General features: G+C 38.0%; 1 protein-coding gene across 7 annotated transcripts in view; it reads right to left on the reverse strand.

The window, feature by feature from the left end:
* Positions 1-1,967: 1,967 nt before the first annotated feature.
* The window catches only part of LOC132109894 (protocadherin alpha-C2-like), a 110,341-nt gene continuing 84,850 nt past the window's right edge, over positions 1,968-27,458 (reverse strand). For 6 of the 7 annotated variants that reach the window (XM_059516339.1, XM_059516337.1, XM_059516334.1 and 3 more), the window contains 3 exons: positions 14,766-14,824; positions 11,133-11,218; positions 1,968-2,923 (listed from right to left, as the gene is read on the reverse strand). In XM_059516339.1, coding sequence (XP_059372322.1) covers positions 2,628-2,923; positions 11,133-11,218; positions 14,766-14,824 — 441 coding nt within the window. In that variant the 3' untranslated portion in view covers positions 1,968-2,627. Of the gene's footprint in view, positions 2,924-11,132; positions 11,219-14,765; positions 14,825-21,559; positions 24,502-27,458 lie in introns of those variants that run through there. The other variant, XM_059516333.1, reaches the window with a different exon arrangement.

Here is a 27,458-nt window from a genome sequence, read left to right on the forward strand (position 1 = left end):
CGCCATTCAGTTTGACAGCACAGCGCCACCTACTGATCACCACCAGACAATACCAAAGAATGACAGCATGAACGCTCACTAGACACAAGCATACACTACATATATTGTATTTTACATCAGGATGTTTTTTTTCTGTTTTTATTTTTTTTATTTCTTTGTCAAAGAAGTGAAAGAGTAGGGATTAGAATCATCATACATAATTTAGCTACAATATACAGTGCTAGTTTGATCGGTATGTCAAAGCCAAACACATTTTTTTTTTCTCATAAACAAAAACAAAAATAATAGGATTAAAACGAGAGCTTCAGGGCATCACACTATAGAGCATTTACAAATACCAAGGTTTAGTAAGGTCATAACTGTCCACTGTAAGTCGGTGCAGAGGTGTCAGTATGCAAAAGGCTCAGAGACGGTACATACACAAATCTTGTGTGTGAATAATGAATAAAAACTATAAACAAAAATAATAAAATCATAGCCATCTATATCTATATTCATATATATCTCTATATAGTAAGTGTTTTCTTTCTAGTAAGGTCATGCAGCAGTCACATTTGAGTAATTGTGACATCAGTTTGAGATGTTTTTGTGTGTGTGACAACAAGATAGGCAGGCAAATGAGGGAACCAATAGCATCAGAACACAGACGTGTCACTGCCGCTGTAATCAGACACTAGACGGCTTGGGGTGGAGACAACAGTCTAATTTTTACAGATGATTTGTGTAATTTTTTTTGAGGTTTAGATACTTGTGTAAACAGTGGAAGTTTCATTGAAAACTTTGCTCTGGTTGTTTGAGCAACCCAATCAGCCTGACACAGCTCTAAACCAATGGCTGGATCTATTAAAGGCAGACGGGGCAAAATTCTTTTTGGTGCTGCTAATAGCACAGAAATTACACACTTCACCCTCGACATTGGTTCAAACTGGCAAGCCACTATTTTCACCCCAAAGTTCTTCTCTACTAATCTCCATCCCTTGCCTAAGCTGCACATCTTACTTCTCCCATTCCTCCTCTGTCTGAGATTGAAGCAGAAAATACAGTATCTTTTACAGAGACAGAGCTGAGGTTGATTGGACTTAGCTGGATCATTAACATATGTCAGTGCTGTGGGAGGGGCTTCTGTCCTCTGCAGGTGGGTGGGGGATTTGACAGGCATCGTCTGCATTTCTCCATACTACATGAGTACACCACAATGTCTAGAGCTAGCCTACCCAGCAGAGAGATCAAGAAAGAGACAAACAGACAGAACCTCTGTACATTAGCAATAAATGTCACTTAAAGCTTATAAAAACATCACACAAAAAAACCCTCCCCTTCGAATTTGAAAAGCCCCAGCTAATATGCTGTGTTCTTTGCTCTTGGGGTGTTTTGGCCCTCCAAACAGCAAGCAGAAGGGAGGCGACTAGGTTTTGTGTATGACATACTGAGCTGAGAAAGCAGGCACAAAATTAGGGTTGGGATGACAGGGTCAAGGGCAGTAGGGAAACTACAGCTATGAGGCAATGCCACAGGAAAACAAACATGGCATAATCCCCATGCCTTTTCTACAGAGGGTATTTAAGGATAGTTTATTGGATCAAAGGTGTTTAAGGTCAGGTGAATCAATAGTAATACTGTTCATAATGCATAAACATTCTCTCAGCCAGCCCTATAAACAACAGAGCACATAACCAGGCTCCTGAAGAGCTGATTTCTCATGAACTTTACATGATATTGACTTGTTAGCGTACATCTCCAACTGTTGGTTTACCAAAATGCCAACCAGGCTAGAAAAATCTCAGACCTGGTGAGGTTTTGGGAGTCGCTATAGATACTCACTGATTGTTGACCCTGTTTACTAGATGTGTGTGTCTATATATGTGTATACATGGGACTACTTGGTCACATATATACTATGCCTTAGAGAACATTTGCTGGTAACAAAATTAAAGCAACAAAATAAAAGTGCATTCCATCATTCGGTGTTCTTTTTTTTGGCTTTTTTTTTTTTTTTTGGATAAAACACTGTTTTGAGATTTGCTTTATAAGTGAAAATGTTTCAAAGTCTCTTGTTTTAAAGGATTATTATTCAATCCCACACAAGGAGAAGTGAATGAACAAAAGCGTTAATTTAGCGTATTTACTGCTTTACATACAGCGGTGCCCAATCTGCGTATTTACACCAGTGTGTGTCCTGCTTCCATTATATTCTCTTTTTTACCACGAAAGCCCATGTGAAGCGGCACACATCTTACAAACAAATCAGATTTTGTCTCCCTATTAAAAAGATTGGAAAACAAAAACCAAGAGGATGAATAAGACAGACGTACCAACATAAGTCTGAAGGACATTTTATGAGGAATAGTGGCTGAGGCATGAGAGAATATTAATCAATAATATAACAATTCATCAAGGTGAGATTAATCAATTACTTAATTAAAAGGAAGGGGAAGCTACCTTCTTAAAGCCAGATCTGATGTGAAAGAAAATCAATCCAAATTTATCAGTTAGATCCAACATAAAATGTTTGCTTGAGCCTCAAATGTGGATTTTATAATTAATAAAAACATGTTTTGTTCTACAGACTTTCGTTGAGACTTCTGTCTTAAAAAATCAGCTCTTTCTTTAACTCCTTCTCTCTCTCTCTAATCATCATCATCATCTTTCCCTTTCTCCCGCTTATCCTTTTTCTCCTTCTTCTTTTTCTTCTTCTTCTTGGCCTCCTCCTTTTTTCCAAAGGTAATAAAGTCGCTCTTGTCGTCTCCGTCTCCTTGTCTGATGGAAATAATGGCCGGTGAACCAGGGATTATGAAGGCTTCAGGAGGAACCTCACCGGGTTTCAGATGTGGAGGGCCTCCCGGACCCGGTCCGTATCGAAAATGCCAACTGTTGCTGTCCACTCCAGCACCTACGGGGGGAGAGACCTCTCCACCTTCATTATCTATGAGAGAAAAAGAGACCATCAATTACAATCTATAATAATATCCCATGACAATTAGTAAAAACAGAAATAAGGAAAAGCATTATTTAACAGTTAATGTGTGTGATAAAAACATTAAGAGGGACCTTTCCATGTTTCAGTTATGATAAAGGACCCTGGAATAAGCATGGTGGAAGACACTTGTCCCTCTATAAACATAAATTATCTTCACTGTGCTGCAGTAAAGAGCTCCAGAGGGCACACAGTGAATCAGCAATGTTTAGCCTGGGAGAAAGAAAGTGCTTTGCAGTATTGCTGGATAATCAAAAATTACAACTAACCCAATCTGTTCATATTCAATTAACTTGAACCCCCAACCCTCCAGCCCTCTGTCATACAGAGACAAAATTCACCATTCATTCCCACCACACATTTTTGTCTTGTAAAATCTCACTCATAAAAATGGAACAATAGGAAAGAATGTAATACAGTGAAATGTACTCATCTTTAAATGTAAATTAGTTGGTGTGATCTATGTCTGAAATCCCCGTGCACTGCTGAAAAGCTCTCTCTCAGTCTGATGAGCAAGTAATCTCATTTATGAAGACACTGAATCACCACAACATCACTTAATTTAATACAGACACCTTTGGCATCATATCTGTGTGCAGGTCTTTGTTTGCACTTTGCCTTTTGTCTATAGCTTATGTTACGGTGGAGATTAAGATGGATTACAACCTCGGAACCATTCTGACTCCAATATCTGTGAGTGAAAGAAGGTCTGTATTCAGGATCGTGGGTGTGAAATAAGAACAAGAAACAGGCAGCATCCCTTATGAGTCCTCAAGGAACGGACAACCTTTCCAAATCCCTCAGCAACACAACAACTAAATGCCCAAATGCTTTGTTTTCTCTCTTCTCCCTCTCACACATACTCTTTCATCACATCTAATCTTCCTATCTCCATGCCCTCCCATTTTGTTTTCGCTCTTTCTTTAGTTATCTTCTGACATCATAAGGCACAACATCCACTAGTGCTAGGGAGCTGGAAAAAAGCTGGAAAACTAAAGAATTTGTGGGACATGAAGGATTTTTTTCTGAAGAACAGCAGTTAGTTTAACTCTTCAGGAAAAACAAGGGACTCATGAACAAGTATCACTAAACAAAAAAAACAAAAAAAAAACAGTGTGGATCATTAAGGTAACAACACAGTATTAAGAATCAAGGGAATGTAAACTTACTTAATCTTGTGGACTATATGTACACATTTTATGTGAAATATCTTATTTATTACTACATAAACAATAATGTGCATTTTGTATGATCCCTCTTATTTTGGTAAAATATTTAAAATTATTAACATTTTGCAGATTCTGAAAGGGAAGTGTAAACGTTTGACCTCAACTGTATATAGATTAATTCTTAATTATTTCTACTGATTGCTTTAACTGTTTTAAACTGGGAGTAGCTAGTATCTTTTCAAAATACAGATCAAGAATAATTTTCCAATACATTTACACTGACTACAACATCCTTTGCATATCTTGCCTTGACCTTTCATGTAATGCAGTCTTTGACAAACATGTCTGGCCAACAGATAATGGCATAGGTTTAATAAGCTGCATGACAAGGCCATGATTATTATGGCCAGTGAAAGATCCAGCTCAAAAAAAGATGATGGGGAGAAAATTGAATCGTCTCATCAAGAAAACAACATGAATCTGCTGACCCCCTCCCATCTACTCTCTATATATCTCTATATCTCTCTCCTTTCTCAAGGAGGAGTGGAGTCCATCTTACATAATGCAGAAGATGAGGTGAGGAAGGGCAGTCTGAGGATGAAATATGAGCCAAACCTCAACACTAAACTCCTGAAGGAGCAGATTTCTGAGCACCACTGCAGAGCCAAGGAATTATGGCTTTGTTTAGATGAGACCACACCGCTTTTGAAGCAGTATGTGTATGTGTGTGCATGCGTAACAGCAGATGACAGCAGATTTGTGTTCATGCTTTTGCTGCATGAAGCACAGAGAATTGGCTGATTGAACATATAACAGCTAGTCTGAAGATTACAAAATCTTAATCTATAATATGAAATAAATTTGGATTATAATACATGTTTGGTAGCTCTGTCTATATATAAAAATCACAGTTCACAATTTGTTATTTATGATCTGTGCGTAAATTGCATGTTTTCACATTAAATATTTAACTGAAAATTGTATTAACTTTCATTAGCTGTGTGTGTGAATAATAAAGCATGTTTGGGCATACAATATTTAATAGATATGTGCATGTGATACTGCAGAATTAATATAATCACACTGTAGTTTGTGTCTGTGTGGCACACCTTAGTACGTCAGGCTCTAGTAATCCTGATAAATAAATGTGCCAGATGGCACCACAAGCTTTCTCATGAGCCTGCCAAGACAGCAGTGCATGTGTGTGTTAAGGACAGTTCTGCTCTCTGTAATAACTGCATGTTTTGAGAATAATGCTGTAATTTTCAATAACCCTGAAGTACAAATACATGAATGCACAAGTAATGCATACATAAAAGCATTATTATTAATAATAATAATAATGATAATAATTATTATTATAAAAATGAATGAGTGAATGAACAAACCAATGAACAAACAAATGAACAAACAAATGAATGGATGAATCTCAGCCTCATATTTCAAAGCCTCAAAAAAAAAAAAGATATGGAGACAATCACTGACACAGAAAGAAAGAGAGGGATTGTCCTCAGTTTACCCTTTTGAGCTGACTAAAGCCCCTGGCGTGTTCTGGAAAATTCCACTAGACCTACAACACACAAACACTCTCGCACAGCCTTCCCTCTGTGTCACTGATTGACTGAAGTGAGTGATAAAACCAGAATAATAAAATTACAACAAACTAGCTTTATGCCAATAAAATACAGGCATGTTGCATTGCAGGTACAGTAAAAGCATGCATGTCAGATTGTGAGTATGAATGTGCATTGGATTGTGGGCAAGTGTTTCTGTGCGCCATATGTCATTGTAGCTGAAACGAGACTGTGGGCTGTGCAGGTTGGCCCACCTGTAGAGATGATCTTTAAACAGACAGATCAGGATGGGTCACACTCACCCACCCATCTATTTATCTCTCCATTCATCCATCTTTACCCAACCTGCTATAACTGAACAAACACATTCACAGTAGAAAAATATTTTTCTCTCAATTCATATAGCTTTACTGAGATGACAAAAGTAAGAAAAACTCTCTTATTCCTCTGTTTTCTCATCCATCTGTCCCCATTTCACCTGTCCTCATTTTTCTTAACTTCCTTCTTCCCCTTACGTGCACAGCTTTATCCATTTGTTTTATTTTATATGACGTTGTTAACTCTCTCATTCAGCCACACCTCTACTCTCTTTCTCTCTCCATTTTGCATTTCTCCTTCACTTGTTTCTCTCTCACCCTCCCTCTACTCTTCCAGCACCCAGTTCATGGTATGAATGGTTGCCGTGGAAACTGCCTCCTCCAGTGAAATCTGGCTGTGGCAGAGACACTGATGGAAACTAATACAGAACGCTCTCTCTCTCTCTCTCTCTCTCTCTCTCTCTCTCTCTCTCTCTCTCTCTCTCTCTCTCTCTCTCCAATGGCCAAATACTTCTCTCCCCTAGCAACAGAGGCAGCCACAGCCTCATCCTCTCTGTATCTCTGTTTTCTCTTTCACTCTCCCCCTTGGTCACCTTTTTTCCCTTATTGTCACTCTCTCAATCCCTCTTTCCCTCAGGCTGTCTACCTGCCCTCTGCCTCTGTCATACTGTTTTACTGTAACATTTTACCGCATATCAGAAAAAAAAGGAAAATGTGATAAAAAAAAAATCTAAAAAGAAAGAAATTGTGACTGACACAAAAATAAAAAGAGAGTTAGATAAAAACTGAGACAGACAGCATGCTTTATCCTATTTTCATTACTTTAATTTTGTAGATCTATGCTTCAGTAGCTTTGCCCATCTGTTTCACACGCAACAAAGAGACAGAGAGAGAGAGAGAGAGAGACAGGGGCGTTGGTTTCTCCAGTGTTTTGCACGCCAGAGCTCAAAACGAAGCTCATAAAAATGCAGAACATAAAACAAACCAGCACTACTTTACACCTCCACAGACCTACTGAGCATTCACATTACTACCTAAACTACCGATTCTCTTGCTGCTGACAACAAAACTGATGGTGTTGTCTGATTCATGTATGTAGTTTTTCTCATCTTATACCATATACAAGGCTGGTTCAGCCAAATATCAACGTGCCATAATTTACCGGTCAAGCTCTCTGTCCATCTGTCAAGGTCCAAATCTCAAGCACAATACACAATACATATACACTGTAAATTCTATGTTAAATAAATCAAGGATTGGTTTTCATAACTTTGACTTATCAAATTAATTTAAACATTTTAATTCATTTTTAGGTTATATGAGATTCAGGTCATGTTTTAAAACCACTTTAATATAATTTAAGTTAAAATGAATCATGTACATTCTACAACCGACTGAGATGTATTTCTTTTTCTTTTTCTTTTCTTTTTTTTAGGGAAGAGGCATTTTGCCATATTTGATTCTAAACATCTATAGTTTTTTTATGTTTCACATGACTGATAAACATTATTGAACAGCCTTGAACCTAAGAATGCAAAACTACAGCAGTGAGAAAGGTTTCGGTGAACAACCTCTGTTTTAGCCAGTTTTACCACACAAAGATATTATATAGTTTCAGAAGATATATAGGGAAAGAATAGTATGAATACACTTATAATTTCTTTTAGGAGCTTAATATAATTAAAAGTTTGCAAAATTTCTTCTTTGTGTTTTATGGAAGAAAGATAGTTTGGAACAAAGGGATACAGTATATACATTAAATAATAAATAATTTTCCATTTTGGCTGAAATAATATGTTAAAAAGCTGAGCAGCATCTCAAACTTGGTCTCTTGTGAAAGATTTGTAAACGAGACAGATAAACAGTGAACAGGAAAAAGAAAGAAAGAAAGAGAGATAGAAACAGAGAGAGAAAGAGAGAAAGAGAGAAAGGGAGAGGGAGAGAGAGAGAGAGAGAGAGAGAGAGAGAGAGAGAGATCTAAATAGGCTTATTTCCTTCATGCCCAGTCTTTGCTTTTGCCGTCATCATCAGAGAATTAATTAGAACAAATTGCTCTTTCATCACCCGAGTAATTGCGCCCGTTTTGTCCTCTCTCCCTCCTTCTCTCCCTTTCATCTTATTGAAACTAAATTACTTTCATTATTTCAAACACCTCCAGAAGTCACATCATCACTTCCATCCAAGAGGGTCGAGTCTCAACCTAGACATACATGACCCTCATGCGGAGTTAATTAGGAAATTAAATATTCATTAATTGTATCCGGGTTCCTACCTATGACCTTGTGACCCATGAAATGATCCCAGACAAAATGGAAGAGAGGTTTATTGCTGCCTTCATGTCATGTACATCATACGCCACCACAAGAGCTGTCTGTTTTGATGTAACTCTAAAATTCATAACTTATGTGAAACAGATGTTTATTTCCACATCATAATGTTCTACAATACACCACATAAATATTATATTTCTACAAACACAAGCCTACAGCATGACACAATTTGTTATTCTAAGCATGTTCTTGTTGATTCTGACTTAAAACGTATTTTATCTTAATATGTTTTGCCCTGATGGTTGTGGTGATCCATTTATGGGGGCTTTAGAGTGTGTGCAGACATCTCTGATTAATAACCAAGACTCTGTCTTCTACAGAAAGACAGGTGATTCTTCAATTATTTGGAATGCGAGAAAGAAACTAGATGGGCAAAATAGGAATGGAATCTAATATTGTGAATTAATCACCATGAGCAGACATCTCCACAGCAATGGAAAAAGAATGTGTGTGTGTGTTTGTGTTGAAATACTCTGAGCTGACCATTATTAATATTCATCTCCTAATCGAGTCATCTCTCTGTGCTTTCACCACGCTCTCTCGGTCACCGCTTTGTACTGAGCTTCTCTTTCTCGCTTTTGCAGATAACCTTCGCATCCCCTCTGACTGTGTCATTTCCTCTTTCAGGTGATAAACTGGATTTATGCTTGATCTGGTCAGAGCTGTGGAAATCGGTGTCAGTCTCTTCTTCATCACTTAGCTGTGATAGGCCACCTGAGTGAGCTAAATGCATATAATCCAACATTAAAACCAATGGATTACACTGTGATCAGACTGTGGGAAAATGTGCAGTATATACAATAGCAGTTTTAAGTTTGTACTACCAAGCTCCAAAAACAGAAAAAGTGCAACAACAGTAGTTTATCTACTATATAAATTACCAAAGTCCCCCAATTTATTCCTATAAATCTCCAAAATAATGTTATTATTTATAGATCATGTTTCCCTCCAGGCCAACATGAGGATGAGCAAATGATGATGAATCTTAATTTTGGATACATTGACAACATTTTTGAGTGGGCTGCTTCCATTATGAATTCATATTTACTGTTACTACTCAACATAGCACACAAAGGCAGATCGTGGTATCACTAATGTATTGCAGTGGTTTCTGAGTTGCTCACTGAACTACTAGTTAGGTTTCCTAAAGAAGCCTCATGTAGGTCATATTCCTTATATCCTGCATGACTGCAGCAGCTCGGCTCAGCAAAAGGCCAACACAGAGGAGACTGCAGGGAAAGCAGCATGCAAGTGAAAGAATGATGCGAGACAGAAAAGAAGAGAGTGATAGTCTAGATCGGGACAGGGATTGATAGAGTGATAGATGGTCCTGCGGCGTAATATCAGTGAAACTGTGAAAGGCAGTGTTATATTCCTGCCAGGACACCCAGAGGAAAATTGCATTGCTCAGTGGTTGCTCTAGATCTGAAGACTTAATATGGGTTTTCAGTTATGTTTTCATTTAAGTATTAGGACCCCCTTGAAAACGAGATGATGCATCTCAAGGGGTTTATCCTAATAAAATAAATTTACAACAAGTATCAACATAGACTACGCTGTAAAAAATGATTGTGAATTTAATAGTAAAAGACTGTAAAAATGCTACTGTAAAAACCTGTTAAATGGTTAACGATAAATTCCCCTACTATATATGGATTTAAAAAAAATGTATTGGACATTACATGTAATTTTACTGTACTATACTGTTTATGAAAGCAAAAAAGATCATATAATTTACATAAAATAACCATAAATTGACATTCACATAATTCTATGCTCTCAAATTTGATGTGTTTTTTTTTTTAAATAACTATGTTTCTTCTTAGTTTTTTCTCATCAGTTTTGTATCTTAGGGTTATGTGTTACACCTAATGTTGTTAAATTAATGTGTATTGCATTATTTCAGTTTCATGTGGGTTACCATGATGGTGTTTAGTGTTTGTGTAAATGATACTGTGCACCCTCTATATGTGTTAAAATTTAAGGGCTGCTTGTGATGGGCATTGGTTTACCGTGTGACATTCTCATCACCACCTGCAATTGGTGGTTATCTGTGTATTACAAAGGTACAAAACAGATTTCAGTACTTCAATAGGTTGTTATATTTTAACATCATATCAGTTAATGAAATTATGGTATTTAAAACTGTAAATTTAAATTAAAATCATAAAACCTAAAATGTTGCTACCATATTTTTTTGTATACAAATTCTGGCAACCACAGCTGTGTGTTTTTTTTTTTTTTTTTGTACACTCTTAAAAATAAAGGTGCTTAAAAGGTTCTTTAAAGTGATGCCACAGAAGAACGATTTTTGGTTCCACAAAGAATCATTCAGTCATATGTTCTTTAAAGAACCATCTTTTTCTTACCTTTTTGTCATCTGAAGAACCTTCTTTCACCACAAAGAACATTGCGTGAAATTATGTTAAAAGTTCTTTATGGAATCATTTAGACAAAAAAGGTTCTTCTATGGCATTAAGAAGCACCTTTTATTTTTAAGAGTGTAAGAGGTTTCTCACAAAAAATATACTCATGAGTTGAGAGTATAAAGCCACTCTATAGCAGCTCAGATCATCACAAATTTAACTGTGGTTCAATCTCTTCTCAAGGCAAAACTCCAGTAGAGGAAACAGAGAAGCATTTAGGAAGTAAACAACTCTATTTGATATCAATCTGATTAGAGAAACAACTAAGAAATAAAATATCTCATTTTAAAAATTGTATTTCTTTAAGAGTGTGCCATAGAGAGTTTAGATTCTATATCTTACCAGGAGCACTGGAGACGGTGGGCCAGTTCTGAACAAGAACTCCTTGAGCACCCTGCATCACAGATGACTCCTCCATATGGACCGAACTAAACACAAACAAAGGAGAAAGTTTTTTTTTTTTTTTCAAATAAATATTTTAATTCACCTTAAAAAAATTATATATATATATATATATATATATTGATTGACTGATTGATTGAAATAAAACATTGACATTTTTGTGAGCTTTGTTAAATTAATGGTAATAAAAATGTTTCAAGACTACTACTACTATAAAGGATAGTTATTTATAATTCTGCTCTATTTATGGGTTTCTTATATAAAAAAAAATAGATATTCTTTATAGTAATGCACTTTTTTTGTACTCAAATTGTCTCAGATCCCAATCTATGAGAAACGATTAGTCTGTAGATAATGTCCTAGATTCTAAAGGACAAAGTGTGGGATGAAAGTAGGGTTTATGTTTAACCTGGGCTGAATGATTGAGTGTGGGTATATGCAGGTCTTCTGTGAGAATTGGAATCTAGAGGCTTGGATTAGAGATTAAGGATTAGGCCATGCTCCTCTCTGCAGTCACACTACCTCTGAGATTAAATTTTACACTCCTGTGCAAATTTCACACCAAAGACATACTCTCTCTCTCTCACACACACACACACACCCACACACACACACACATACACACACAAACACAGCTATCAGTGCAATTTGTGCAGTTGATCATCCTGCTTCAATTGGAAATACGCCATATGACGAAAATAAAATGTGCTGCGAACTCCATTTTATGTTGACTCTATATACACCCACATTTGTGTCTGCATCAGAGAAAAAAAAAAAAAAAAAATTTCACCAGTGGCAGAAAATCAAACCAAGCAAGAGATTTCTGTTACTCTTTAGAAAAGGGTGTTATCACTTGGTATGTTCTCCCTGTTGCTCTGTGTGTAGCTGCAATGTGTTAAGAAAGGATTAGCTCACTCTGCTCAGAATGTCTGAAAACATGAAGCACTTAGATTTGTTGCCAAACATCACAACAAATTGGGGAGAAGTGCATTTCAGAAGGTTGAATGTTGAATGTTTCTGTTGATTTGTATATGGATCTCTCTATCACAATGCCAATTTATTTATTTATTTATTTATTTATTTAGCTCATTTTAGATTATATATGCTAATTATGGCATACTGATATCAATAAATTTATTATGTACACTAAACTAATCATTACAGACTTGGTAAAATGGTAAAAATTGTTGATTGATTTCAAAAATACAGTAAAAACAATATTATTACAATTTAAAATAACTGGTTACTACTTGAATATATATTTAAAAATGTATTCTTGTGATGTGAAGCTTAACTTTCAGCATCATTACTCTAGTCTTCAGTGTCACACGATCCTTCAGAAATCATTCTAATATACTGATTTGCTGCTCAATAAACATTTCTGACTATTTTCAATGTTAAAAGCAGTTGTGCTCCTTCATACTTTTTGTGGAAACTTTTCATCTTTTCCAGATTATTTGAAATAGAAAATTCAAAACAATGTCTACTTAAAATTAAAAAAACATATTTTATAACATTATACATATCTGTACTGCCAATTTTGAATATAATGAATTGTTAGAAATTAGCACTTTTTAACTTTTAACACTTTGTAACACATTGCATTGTTATATTGTTAAAAGATAAATAACATTGCTAATCTCCCCTATTTTATTATTTTAGCATACCAGTCACTGTTTGCAGATAGATTAGTATGAACATAAGAGCAAATTCACCAGTCTTTGGTATCGTCTTCCATAACAGAACAGAAATGTGTCATTTTAAATGTGAATTTTAAAATACAATAATTAATATGTTGTGACATTTCTAATATTTGCAATCAACCAGTAATCAGGTAAAACCCATACAAAATGATCCAAGACAGAAAGGATGCAGAACAGGGGGGGGGGGGGGTGGAAAACCACCATTTTAGTTGCCCCCTCTCTCTCCTTCTCTGATGAATGTTTGCAGTCCAAGGTCAGGCAGTTACTGCTGCTATTACATGCTGTGTATGTGTGTGTGTGTGTGTGTGTGTGTGTGTGTGTGTGTGTGTGTGTGTGTGGAAGCCATTTTAAAGAGCTGTGAAGCAGCAGTCAGTAAGGCTAATACATTATTAATGAGAAACACTGGACCAAATACATGATCCTAAGCTAATGTTCAAACATCCCCCTTCTCGCTTTCTCTCTGTCTGCCTCTCCTTCCCCTGCTCATTTCTGCCTGCATATCAATGTCATTGCTTTTGTCCAATGATAATTTATCTGTTTAACATGAGAAACCATAAGTATTATAATTTTTTTTTGACATGCAAAATAGTTTGTGACATGACTTGCAGCTGTTGTTTATATAATAGCTAAGTGATAAGAATTTTTTTTAAGATTCATAGGGTACATAAACCTGTTTGACTTTGGTGTAAATGAATACATACATTTAGGAGAGTAATGATAAGATAAAGGTAATGTTTGCCCTTGCAAATCTCACTCTGATTGTCTTTAATGCATTGCTATGAGGTCACTACGGTGTTGCGTTTTACATAATTCTGGTCTCTAGATGTGGTTTGGATCCCTTTGAATCTTAAAAAAAAAAAAAAAAAAAGTTCTTATCACTTATTAAAATAACAGCAGCAAGTCATGTCACAAACTATTTTGCATGTCAAAAAAAATTATAATACTTATGGGTTTGGGTTTGTTTAAATTCTAAACTCTAAAAATTAGCAACAGGAAATATTCTTATAAATAGTCTTAAGACAGAGAAAGCAAGAGCATCATAAATGTGAAATTAATTTTGCAGCGGTTTCTCTAAGGACATAAATTGTGAGACAGGAATCTGATTTAATACATGAATGTGATTTGTGTGGCTACATTAGCTCTCATTTAACCTTGTTGCAATTAGGAGGGAATCAGTGTACCACTAATGAAGATCGGAGGTCATTCAGTCACACACACATAGCCCTGGCATATGTGAACATGCTGCCCAGTCTGTTGTCTACAATGTCCTTCATTGCCATCGTTTTGCCGACATGGCTACAGGCAGTACTTCAATCGCCGCATGTGACCTACTTCTGCTTCCACATAAATTGTTGCTATACAGCTGTACTGGTCATTCAGTCTCTGCTGCATCTATATCAGACCATTGGTTGATTCACAATGAGTGTTAGATAACTATATGCTACCCAGCACGGTCCAGTGGTTTACGGGTAATGTAATGTCTGTGCACGTGAGTTTTCATGATTGTATCAACATCTGTTGTTTTCATAGGTAAATACGTCCATAAAATGTCTGAAAATTACTGTCTTGTAATACGTCTTTCTTGCCTTCCATTCATGAAATTCATCCATTTAAAGAAGATATTATTATACATTTTATGTAGTAGTTTTCCTGTGGTCAACATATAATCTTTATTAGCACATATTTTGTGTCAAAACAGAATGAATGTAGTTAGTGACAATTCCTTCCCAACTTTGGAACAATGAACACAGGAAAGCAAATGTACTTACTATGTATTTATTTACCCCTTTAAAGTAATAGGGTTTATTCAGCAGATTAAAAAAATAAATAGAAATAAATACAAAATACAACAAAACCATTTACGTCTTACCTCTGCATTCCTGCTCTGAGGGACGCTGAATATCTCCAGTCTGTATTGGGACCTTTAGGCTGAGAAAGACAAAGACAAAAAGAGAGAGAGAAAGAGATGACATTAAGCACTGGAGCGGATCAAAAACCAATATCATCTCATTAATTAATCATGCTGGAGTGCAGTCATATGGTCATGATGGCTGCAGGACTCTGGCTTTTGAGGAAAGGGTTAGAGTTGGGTCAAGATTTCATTCATGTCTTAAACATACACATACACATAATTACAATTTGAGATGCTCATCATCCAAAACAAGGTTTCAACCAACCATTCAAACAATTGAGATGAATCAGGCTCTTAAAACCCTAAAGGAGCAGTAACAGGAGGGTGAAATCGGTTTGAATGACTCTCTTTAGGGAGAAGGAAACTGATGCATATCGGCAGAAAAAATGCACAAGGTGAGTGAATGTCATGAAACCTTTCAAGAACATGTCTAGGTCACATTTCATTCCAAAACCAAAAGAACAAAAACGATAAACTGCATCTAGCTTAAAGGAAATGAAGCTTATTTTAGTACCATAAAGACTTGGCATGGCGACATTATTGTCAGCAATAAGAATATGGAGGAAATGCTTGCTTTTAATTAAATATCCCAAATGAATGCAAAGAAAAAAAACTGTAAGGATCATATCACTCTCCATAAGTGCACAAATGAAAATGCTAAATAGATTTTCTTTATGCAAAATTGAAATATAAAATACTAAAATATTTTTCCCTTCAAATTTTAGGGTGAATCTTTGTTTACCCCTTTACAATCAATGTAAAATCTCCTTGCATTTACAAGGCACAGCAGGACATTTCAGCTTGTATTATGCTGCCCAGATGCTTTTGTCACCCATTTTCCCTCTCAGAAACATCTCCTGGAGGACATTTATCAATGTGAAATCCAATTCAAAATGTAATCAGCAGGGCCTGCTTTTCCTCCACACAACACGCAAACACACACATCCATCATACAACCCTGCAAGACAGCTACTATACACACCAGCTAGCAGTCATGCACAAAAACATCACATACTAACACTGGTGTTCAACCTAGCACAAACCTTTCATAGATGGCATACCAACTGTCAAATAAAACATTTTATAAAGAAAGGTTGAATATAAATCAGTTTCAAAGGGTTCAATTGTATTTAACCATCTGATACACAAACTGTTTTACAGTATGGTACGCATATGCAGGAGGAAGACTTTTGAAAGATTCTTGGGTTAAATCCTTTGAAGAAATTAAAGAAACCCAAATAAAGTGAATATGGTAACAGTTGCTGAGCAAAGAAACTGGTGATCTGATTTTTAATTCACCTCACAGGTCTTTGATTTATCCATGTGTGTGTGTGTGTGCGTGAGAGAGTGTGAAGCAGATAATGAGTTCAGCCTGATCTCGCCTCACTGGCAGTTCCTTACTTCTCTCTCTCAGTTCCCTTCTGAGTGGACACACCTAGCCTAGATACAGCATTTGCACCTCTGCACCAACCAATCAAAATCCTTCCGTCCTTTTCTTTCCAAACCAAACCAGCCAATAAGCTACCAGAAACACAGAGCTCAGCTCCACTGCCACTTAATCACACAGGGAGAACAAACATCACTGACATTTAATGAGAACAGCTGAAATGAGCCAGTAATTACTTCACAAATAAGAGGCGCTCACACAGTGAAACTGCTTTCCCATCCAGTAATCCTTGAAACACTCAGAACCCAATCAACAACACAACTTAAATGCGATTATGAACGTGGTTTTGCACAGCTTCTCAGTGAACTACGGCTCTGTGTAGTAAATGCTGCTCCATCTGAAAGTACGCACATGATGGAGATTTACCGCTGATTACAGAACTGGCTTTACTGACAAGATGTGCATGAATATCGATTCACATTAGGGCTGCAACTAACGATTATTTTGATAATCGATTAATCTGTCGATTATTTTTACGATTAATCGATTAATCGGTTTATGTGCTTATATTTTAGTTTTTTCCATTTTTTCCCCAAGTAAATTATTAATAAAGGGTCTTTATCCTTCAGCATAGATTTTTAAGAGATTTTAACCATTTTGCATTGTCATATCCTCATTAAAAATATACCTGGAGTTGTTTTATTGTGTTAGTAATCCTTTGTCGAACTCTTCTGCAATCAAAACACTGACCCATACTCTAGCAAATTTCACAAGGAGATATCAAATAATGTTTTCACCATGGCAGTCCTTAGAGCTCCTAAAGTAGTTTAACATCCCGGACAAAGCTTATTAAGGAATCTTTCAGAACATATTTTCACGAAGAATAAGGATAAAACAGAATAAAATTGCAGTGCATTGTATTTTATTATTTACTGGGAAACAGCTTTATAGCTTTTGCTGTGAAATTGTAAACAATCCTTCGAAAAAAGTGCCAATGGCATGAAACCTGAATGGAACTCGCAATTTAAAGTAAAATCCATCAGAAGGTTGTCCAGAAAAAAAAATTGGACACACACAAAAAACCTGCTGTGTGAAAAAGAGCAGTGAATACTTAGAAAAAAAAGTGCATTTCAAATATCTTTAAACATTTACCTCTCTCATTCAGTCATAATTAGGCTGCACGACTGAATTTTGAACTGGTAAACGACAAACTGATCACAGAACATGTTTGTAAAGCTTTAAATGTTAACTGTTAAAAAGCAATGTTATCAGCTTTTACGACTAAACATTTGCAAACAACATTGTACTGGAGAATCTGCACAAATGAAAGTCTTAGGGGCCGTTCACATATCGCGCCTAAAAACGCGTGGAAAACGCTAGGTGCACCGCTTTCTCCTCCTTTACAAAGCACTCGGGCAGAAGCGCCCCTGAGGCGTCTGCCTTTGCTAAGCAACCATGACGTGCTTTCTCCTTGAAGACGCGGAAATTTCAGCAAAGAATAAATGGATTTGCAGCTCAAAAAATCGCTTGCAGTAGCTCTGCTACTAAATTTATTTCAAAATGGAAATCCATATACAACTATGATCAGCTGTTCCTTTCATCTTGACTGAGCTTTTAATGTTGTTACGGGAAAGGATGAAGCTGATTGGTTAGTTCTTGTCACATGACCCGCGATGCGCTTGCTGCATTCTGAAAAGTTGAGATGTTTTTAACTCGATGCGTGCGGTGTTGGAAATAACGAACTTGAGCGCGCAAAAGACGCGATATGTGAACGTCCCCTTAAACAGTTCAGTAGTGCAGAGTTTACAGGTTACTCTTCTTTTTTGAAGGCTCAAAGTAAAGTACTCCCACATCCTGCTGAATGCTGCAGAGACCATAGACATGTACAGAAAGGCTTTCTATACATGTCTATGGCAGAGACGCTGTTCGGGAAGCACGTGACATAAAACGAGGCCAGCTATTGGCTATTCGCTACTTCTCCTGCTGTACTGGCTGAGTAAAACCTCCGGTGGCTCATTACTGCCACACTTTGGTCACCGCAGATTTGAAATATGCACGAAATGAGCCGCTTACGGCAAATAAAAGTTATTTAGCAACGAATCGATGACTAAATTAGTTGACAACTATTTTAATAATCGATTTTAATCGATTAAATCGATTCGTTGTTTCAGCTCTAATTCACATGCGATTTATTTTGCAGGCCTAATTTACAGTGGAAGCTATGGTCAATCTAACAGGGTTTAACAACAAAGAAAGAGGGTGGTTACTTCATAAAATAAAACAAAACATCAAATCTTTAATTTCTAACCATTATTCTGGACAGTGATTATTTTTGGATTCGCTCAATTTTCCTGAGATTTACCCATCTAATAGTAGGTCTGTATGTGTACAATGTAATATTCAAAGGAGATCTTAACATAATTGACATGCAAAGAAAATCAACCAACCTTATACAAAAGAATGACTACCGTATTTTCCGGACTATAAGTCGCACTTTTTTCATAGATTGGCTGGTCCTGCGACTTATAGTCAGGTGTGACTTATTTATCAAAATTAATTTGACATGAACCGAGAGAAATGAACCAAGAGAAATGAACCAATATAAAACATTACCGTCTCCAGCCACCAGTCTGTCTATCTGTCTGTCTGTCTGTCTGTCTATCATCAGATAAGCAATCATGCTAACGTGTGTTCACAGATTAAATGCCTATCAGTTGTTTTTTGTGGATGATGGATGATGTCCAACATGAAGCTTTGTAACTTAACTGAAGTTAGACTGCAAAGTCTCTCTAGAGAGATTTACGTGTGGGTACAGAGAAACTGGAGTGTTGTTTGAGCTTCACACCTCTAAATATAAACACACCCAGCTGTCCTGAAACAGCGCACTGCAGAACAGGCTGGAGAGAGGGAGGGAAAGTAAACAAGCGCGAGAGAGGGAAAGAGAGGAGAAAAAGAGAGCTACAAGGATGATGCCAAGATAATTAAACCATGAGGCCACTGTCCGAGAAAACAAAGAACTCATATGAGAATCAACATCTGAACGCTTTCTCATTAGGTTTACATCCTCAATAGTTCACTGTTGATCTACCATATCTGTTTCCTTCGGTCACTCTCCTCGTCTCTCTCCTCCACTCCTCTTAAGCTAAACTAAAAAAAAATAAATAAAAAAACAGTGACCAAAATCAAAGTCAACAAGAGTGTGACAATCAGTGTTGGGGGTAACACATTACAAGTAACGAGAGTTATATGATCAGCTTACTTTATCTAGTACAAGTAAATAGTAAAGTAACACATTTCTTTTTAATTTACAAGTTACTTTTTCAAATAAATAACAAAAGTTACTTTATTATTATTATTATTATTATTATTATTTACTGATTGATAGCTCTCCTTACCCCATGTTGAGAAATCAGAAGATGTTACTGTTAATCTAAAATAAATATGAATATGCATTAATTCATCTCACTCACAAAACAAAAGAAAAACACAGATTCAGTGATCCTCAAAATGAATAAAAATAATGCAACTCAGAATATGATGCAAACCTGCAAAAATTAAATGATAAACAACACAAATATCCTGTATTTAATCACAATCTATTAACCATTGTCTTTGCTTCTGACCTTCGATGATCCAGTTCAGCCATACTAATAAGCAAAAATTACTGTAGACAAACATTAGTTTGTCTTTTTTTATTGCTGAAGTGTGTTGAAATTTCTTCTTCTGCCTTCTATTTTACGTATGTACATTTACTTTACCTTCAGCCTGAGGCTTATTTATTTCATTTTTGGTGTGAAAAGGCTTTTATATTTGGCAAAAATATTACTTTTTTATTTTAAAAACAAACAATCAAGCCCTTTCCAGATTAAAAAAGTAACGCAAAAGTAACGTAACACATTATTTTCCATAAAAAGTAACTAAGTAACGTAATTAGTTACTTTTTTATGGAGTTACGCAATATTGTAATGCATTACTTTTAAAAGTAACTTTCCCTAACAGTGGTTCTAATTCATTTTTGGTATCTTTTTATAGGTCTTAGTGCAGCTGAAAAAAAAAGGGAACCCCCCCCCCCCCCCCCCCGCCTCTCTCTATTAACCCTTAGACTACATAGAAATGGAGTGCAAAAATTAAAATAAAGATAAAACACCAGGTAAATGCTTCTAAATTATTATTCTTATTGGATATGTTTTATGTGATTGACCAATTAATTAAATTTTGAATAATGTTGATTCCCTGGTGAATAAATTGTCATGTTTGGATTCATCCTGAATTACTCTGAAATTATTTTCTCAAGTAGACAAAGTGAAGGTTTATGTAACCGTAAATCTGCATTCAGTGTTCAGTACATACTAGATTTCAGGTTAGCTAGAGCAGGTGGAATTCTTGATTTCTGACTAACTGCTTGACATGCTAAGCTGTTATGCAGTCGCGTTCACTGTAGGTGACTAGACAAAACTACTATTGAATTAAATAGAAAGCATGGGCACATAAAATTATATTAGTCTTAACCTCTGGTTCATGATCAGACTGGTGAGTTTGCAACAATGAGATCTGTGTTAATAGCAGTGCAAGACATTGAGCAACATATATTCATAATAAACTAGTAACGTATTAAGTAAAGAAAGAGTTAAATAGAATGATCAACTATGTATCTAAATTTTATTATCAAAAACTGATGTGTAAAAGGAAATAAAAGGAAAGACAGAATCCTTCTGCCACGCCAACGGCAACCATCTTTGGACAAGTGGGTGGTCCCTACAGAGTGCTTATCTCTAAATTCATAACTGATGAAATGCAATTTTATGACAGCTGTAATCAAGTGCCAAAATAGTCTGATACCCTAAATCATCAGAACTGCACACGCATACATTCTGCAGTTCACACTGAAGGCTACTGCTGTGAATTAATGAGGCACAAAAAGCAAAAGCAAAAAGGCTCCAATATAACAGGATCCATTACTGAGCCCTGGTATACACCAATCAAAACACTTGTTCTTTCCACTGCTGAAACAGGCCTGTAGTGTTAATGCAAAAAGTCAGCAATACAACTAACAACTTCACTAAACTCTATGAAAAAAATGAATAAATAAATAATAAAAAATGGAGTATGGTTTACTTGTGTCTCCTTATAATAAATTGTGAAACTGTCTAGCAATTTCTACAGATATTTTGTGTGTGAGTGTGTGAATATTTGGAAACAAAACAAAAAATGTTGGGGCTGTTCCTAAATCATCAACACATCGGAGGATGAAAAGATACCACATTATTGAAGAGAAGTGAATTTCTCCACTCTTTATGCATGGATGAGGTGGATAGATGGATGAGTCACTTAAAGGATGCTATAACAGTGTGGGCACTGCACACACCTGTATTGCCGTAGCGTCGGGCATGCTCAGTCTGCGCACAAACTGCCCACTCTGTCCTGTGAAGAAACGGTCTGCCCCCGAGCCCCAAGTCCCACTCAACGGCCGGCCCGTATTGTAGAACATAAAGGTGTCACTTCCTGAGGTGGCAGTCAGGCAGGTCTTATAGCAGTATGTTTTGGTTAAAGAGCCATTTCCTCGGACCTCAATGTAGTGTGGTTCCACTTTCAGGTCTCTCCGCATCATCGCGGACTGTTGCTGGACTGTGACCCCGCCAGCAGCGCCACCACCTCCACCTGCGGCTCCACCTCCTCCGCCACCTGCAGCCACACTACCACTTCCACCATCTTTGGGTACCTTCTTCATTGTAGACTTCTTTTTCTTCTTGGACCCACAGCAAGGTGAGCAGGAGCAGGCATCTGGCTGGCTGCAGTAGGCATGGCAGCGAACAATTGCTAGGACAAAGACGGTGAGCAAGAAAACAAAGGTGGTTGCACTCAGGGCAATAATAAGATAGAGGGTTACATGGGAGAACATCATTGCGCCATGTGGCCTGATAATGCGTTTTGGGTCTGGGGCCACTTTGGGTGGGAGCTCCATAACGGCAATGTTGATTGTTGTAGATGCAGAGCGGGGAGGCAAACCATGATCTCTTACATGCACTGTGAGGCTAAAAACAGTAGCATTATCCTCATTTACTCGCCGTGTTGTGCGGATTTCTCCTGTGTACTCATGCACCTTAAACAAGTCCAATTCCAGCGGGTGATGGAGGCTGTATAGCAACCAGGCATTTTCTCCAGCATCTAAGTCCCAAGCCAGGATTCGTGAAACAAGGACTCCTGCCTCTGAGTTACGCAAGATAGTCTCTGTGGAGTGTGAGCCGTTTGCCGCTGGGCGAACAAACTGCGGATTGTGGTCATTGGAGTCCATGATGTAAATATAAACTGTTGCCACTCTGCTCAAAGGTGGCACACCGTTGTCTTGAGCTTTAACCTGGAAATGAAACTCACGCAACTTCTCAAAGTCAAACGATCGCAGTGCATACACCTCACCTGAGGCAGGTTTGACAGAAACAAATGATGCCACTGAAATACCATGGTTGTTGTCATTTAGGACAGTGTATGTGATGCGAGCATTCTCACCAGCATCAGGATCTGTTGCCTTGACAATGCACAAAGGTGCACTGGGTGCATTGTTTTCTGAGACATAAACAGTGTATGAAGTCTGTTCAAAACGTGGTGGATTGTCGTTTACATCTGCCACTTCTACTCGTACTGTCATTGACGATGAAAGAGGTGGCGTTCCACCATCCGTGGCTGTAACCGTGACATTATATGATGCTATTGTCTCCCGGTCCAGGAAGGCAGAGGTAACAATAGTGTAATGGTTTCGGATTGATTTGATTTTAAAAGGTAGATTTGGGGGGATGATGTCCAAGCTGACCTGCTTATTTTGTCCAGAGTCTTTGTCATTTATGCTTATTAAAGCCACCACAGTGTCTGCACGAGCGTCTTCCCGAACTGGACTGGAGAGTGAGGAGAGCACAATCTCAGGAGGGTTATCATTCACATCCAGCACCTCCACCACCACTTTACAGTGCACTGCTACGGCCCCTTGGCCTCTGTCTGCTGCCTGGATATACATCTCATAGCTGCTGGTTTCTTCAAAGTCTACATTGCTTTTAACTCTAATTTCTCCACTGTCTGTGTCTATGGAAAACACCTGTCTCACTCTATCTGGCGTGTAAGAGCTAAACGAGTAATACACCTCCCCATTGGAGCCCTCATCTCTATCTGTGGCGTTTAATTTAATTACCAGCGCACCAACAGGAGAGTTTTCCCGCAGTTTCACTTTGTATACGGAACTGCCGAAGACTGGCACGTTGTCATTGGTATCCAAAACTCGCACGTTGATTTTGGCCGTGCCTGAGCGCGGAGGAGATCCGCCGTCAGTAGCGGTGAGAAGAAACTGGTGTGACTGCAAAAGCTCACGGTCGAAAGGCTTTTTCAGGACGAGCTCTATGTGTTTTCCGTCAGCAGGTGGTTTGGTTGAATCGAGCGCCAGGTGTTCGTTTGAGGTGAGGCGATAATGGCGAACGGAATTTGAGGCGTCGTCAGAATCCTGCGCGCCCTCAATAGAAAACCGCGCGCCTGGCTGTGCGCCCTCGGAGATCTCCAACTGGTACTCATCTCGCGGGAAAAGCGGCGAGTTGTCATTTGCATCCAAAATCTCAACATCCACGTTGTGCTGTTCAAATGGATTTTCCAACACCACGTCGAGATTAAGCGTGCAGGTGCCGCTGATTTCACAGAGCGTTTCGCGGTCAATCCGATCGCTTATAACAAGCTTACCAGTTTTGTGGTTGATGCTGAAGTATCGCCTCGCACTGTCGGAGCTGATTCTGATCCGACGAGCCGAAAGCTTTCGCAGATCCAGCCCGAGATCCCGAACAAGATCACCAACGACAGTGCCGCTCTCCAGCTCCTCCTGAATGCTGTAGCGAATTTGTGCATTTGTAAGGACACTTAGTAGAACAATGAAGAAACAAAAACAAAGAGGCACGTTCTCTTTTATGCAGCTACATCGCCCTGCAACAGCCATCGCAAGCTGGCAACATCCACAGACGGTTTAAAAACTGCTTTCCGCCTTGAAAGCTCCCCGCGCAACAGCTCCAAGTCACGGCATCCAAAAAAAACGGGCGGACTATGTGCAGGATGACCAAAGCCTCCGCTGAGCTGCCTTTTTAATCAGACATTTTCCTGCTTCATCCATGTTCTCTCTTTTGTTTGCGCCCCAGCTCTTTTTTTTCTTCTCTCCTCTCCGCGAAGCTGACTCTTGTTTCCCCTCACAAGGGTGCTGCCTATCGCTCCCTCTCTCTCTCCTGTCCCCCTCCCTTACCCTGAGCTGTAAAGGCGGGGGATGGGAGCAACGCGCTCTAACCAGCGCAGCTCACTGCATTTCAGCACCTCCGAACAAAAACATCGACAAGCCTATTAACAACCAGAGACGTCACGAAGAATAAAATAATACAAGTATAGTAAGAAAATGATCGTTTTCTCTCGCCTTTTACAGCTTTCGTCTTGTTTTCTAAACATTCTCATTAATATCGATTTAAAACACGGCTGTATTCAATCACAGAGACCATGCCACCGCCCTTTTCTCATTGTCTCGTCTTCTTAGCGCACAGCTGAGGTGACTAGATGGGATTGTGTACAGACGATTGCTCACATTAAATAAATGGCATCAGCATACGAACGACGAATATTATTCTATCACAACAACATATTTGATTTTTGAAAATATACATTTGATTTGTAATAACCGACTGGTTTGTTCTCGCCTTTCATTTCAGAAAGCCATCTCACTTCTCACTGTCTATACATTAGATACAGCTGACAGCTTTTATAGTTAGCCGTCAGCATTCACTCGCAGGCCACTCACTTGTTCTCCCTACTGTCCCCAAAACTGACAGATTCAATTGTCACCGATTACAAATGGAGCATCTCTGACTGCTTTGCCTCACCTACACATTTCCTTCCACTCTCTCTCTCTCTCTCCACTTTTGCTTTTATCATGGGACTCTTTTTTTATGTACAAAACAGGTGCAGGGATAAACGTTCTGATGCAAGCTAGCCCACCAGCATAATGCCACTTTCCTCTTTGTACCTCTGAACATGAAAAAAGTTCACACATACACTACGTGCAATTTAGCCATATTATATATATATATATATATATATATATATATATATATAATAAGGCCAACGCAATAAATTTTTTCATCCAAATGATGCAGCATGAGAAATGCTGCCATACAAAATTACAAGAGAAAAAAACCCCCGGCTAAAATAGAGCTAAAAGAAAGTATAAAAAAATAAGCAGGATTAAAAAAATATATATATACATACTGTATATAGATTGAGAGTTGCTTAAGGTAAAGATTTGAGAAAGTGATTTTGAGCCCTGGGGCGCCGGTCATTCACCAAACGCAGGCTTCTTAAAGGGTTAGTTCACCCAGATAGCAAAATTATGTAATTAATAACTTACCCTCATGTTGTTCCAAACCCGTAAGACCTCCGTTTATCTTCAGAACACAGTTTAAGATATTTTAGATTTACTCCGAGAGCTCTCAGTCCCTCCATTGAAACTGTGTGTACAGTCTACTGTCCATGTCCAGAAAGGTAAGAAAAACATCATCAAAGTAGTCCATGTGACATCAGAGGGTCAGTTAGAATTTTTTTAAGCATCGAAAATACATTTTGGTCCAAAAATAGCAAAAACGACGACTTTATTCAGCATTGTCTTCTCTTCCGTGTCTGTTGTGAGAGAGAGTTCAAAACAAAGCAGTCTGGATATCTGGTTCGCGAACGAATCATTCAGTTCACCAAATCGAACTGAATCAATTTAAACGGTTCGCATCTCTAATACGCATTAATCCACAAATGACTTAAGCTGTTAACTTTTTTAATGTGGCTGACACTCCCTCTGAGTTCAAACAAACCAATATCCCGGAGTAATGCATGCACTCAAACCGTTCGCGAACCAGATATCCAGACTGCTTTGTTTTGAACTGTCTCTCACACATCAGACACGGAAGAGAAGACAATGCTGAATAAAGTCATTGTTTTTGCTATTTTTGGACCAAAATGTATTTTCGATGCTTCAAAAAATTCTAACTGACCATCTGATGTCACATGGACTACTTTGATGATGTTTTTCTTACCTTTCTGGACATGGACAGTATACTGTGCACACGACAGGGAAGTCGTGGCCTAATGGTTAGAGAGTCGGACTCCCAATCGAAAGGTTGTGAGTTCGAGTCCCGGGCCAGCAGGAATTGTGGGTGGGGGGAGTGCATGTACAGTTCTCTCTCCACCCTCAATACCACGACTTAGGTGCCCTTGAGCAAGGCATCGAACCCCTGACTGCTCCCCGGGCGCTGCAGCATAAATGGCTCCGGGTGTGTGTTCACAGTGTGTGTGTGTGTTCACTGCTCTGTGTGTGTGCACTTCGGATGGGTTAAATGCAGAGCACAAATTCTGAGTATGGGTCACCATACTTGGCTGGATGTCACTTCACTCACTTCAGCTTCAATGGAGGGACTGAGAGCTCTCGGACTAAATCTAAAATATCTTAAACTGTGTTCCAAAGATAAACGGAGGTCTTACGGGTTTGAAACAACATGAGGGTGAGTTATTAATTACATAATTTTGCTATCTGGGTGAACTAACCCTTTAAGTGCAAGGTTTGTAAAACTGATTGGAGATAGGAAGGTGCAGAGCCAGTGGTTGTTTTCTAAGCAAGCAATACATAGTTTAAAAAAAAATAATAATAAATAGTCATTATAATATTAAGGCATTATTAGTTTAAGACATCCAAAAAGCCATAACAAATCAAAGATATAAAAAGCAAATTAAAATAACGCACATTCCTAAAATGGCTTGTGGGTCCAGTTCTGTTGCAGGCCTTTTGATGCTAAGTTTAAAACGAATAACGGTACCTCACAGGAGCCAACACAACTCTTTAATTAATCAAGGCCAGGCGGGAAGTTACATCAGACCGCCAACAGTCCTGACACGATCTATTAATGTCCACTGGGGCTATTATATATCAATTGCAAGCTATAAACTCTGGGCAGTGTATTTGGATTTCTCTCTCTCTCTCTCTCTCTAGTCAGACATTAGGGCACATCTCACACATCCGAGCCGCCAGCTCATGCTGTCTCTGGGCAGAAGTGACCAGATTTTCACGGTGTTTTGCAATGCGATTACAATTGGCGGTTAATGATGACTTGAAACGATGATGACCTGCTCACTTAAATTCAATTCAAAACAGGAATTCGATTCAATTATAATATTACTTTCTTCTAATGTGATAAGCACAACGAGTATAATTGCCTAAG

This window comes from Carassius carassius, chromosome 29, assembly GCF_963082965.1.
Source record: "Carassius carassius chromosome 29, fCarCar2.1, whole genome shotgun sequence".
Classification (NCBI taxonomy): Eukaryota; Metazoa; Chordata; class Actinopteri; order Cypriniformes; family Cyprinidae; genus Carassius; species Carassius carassius.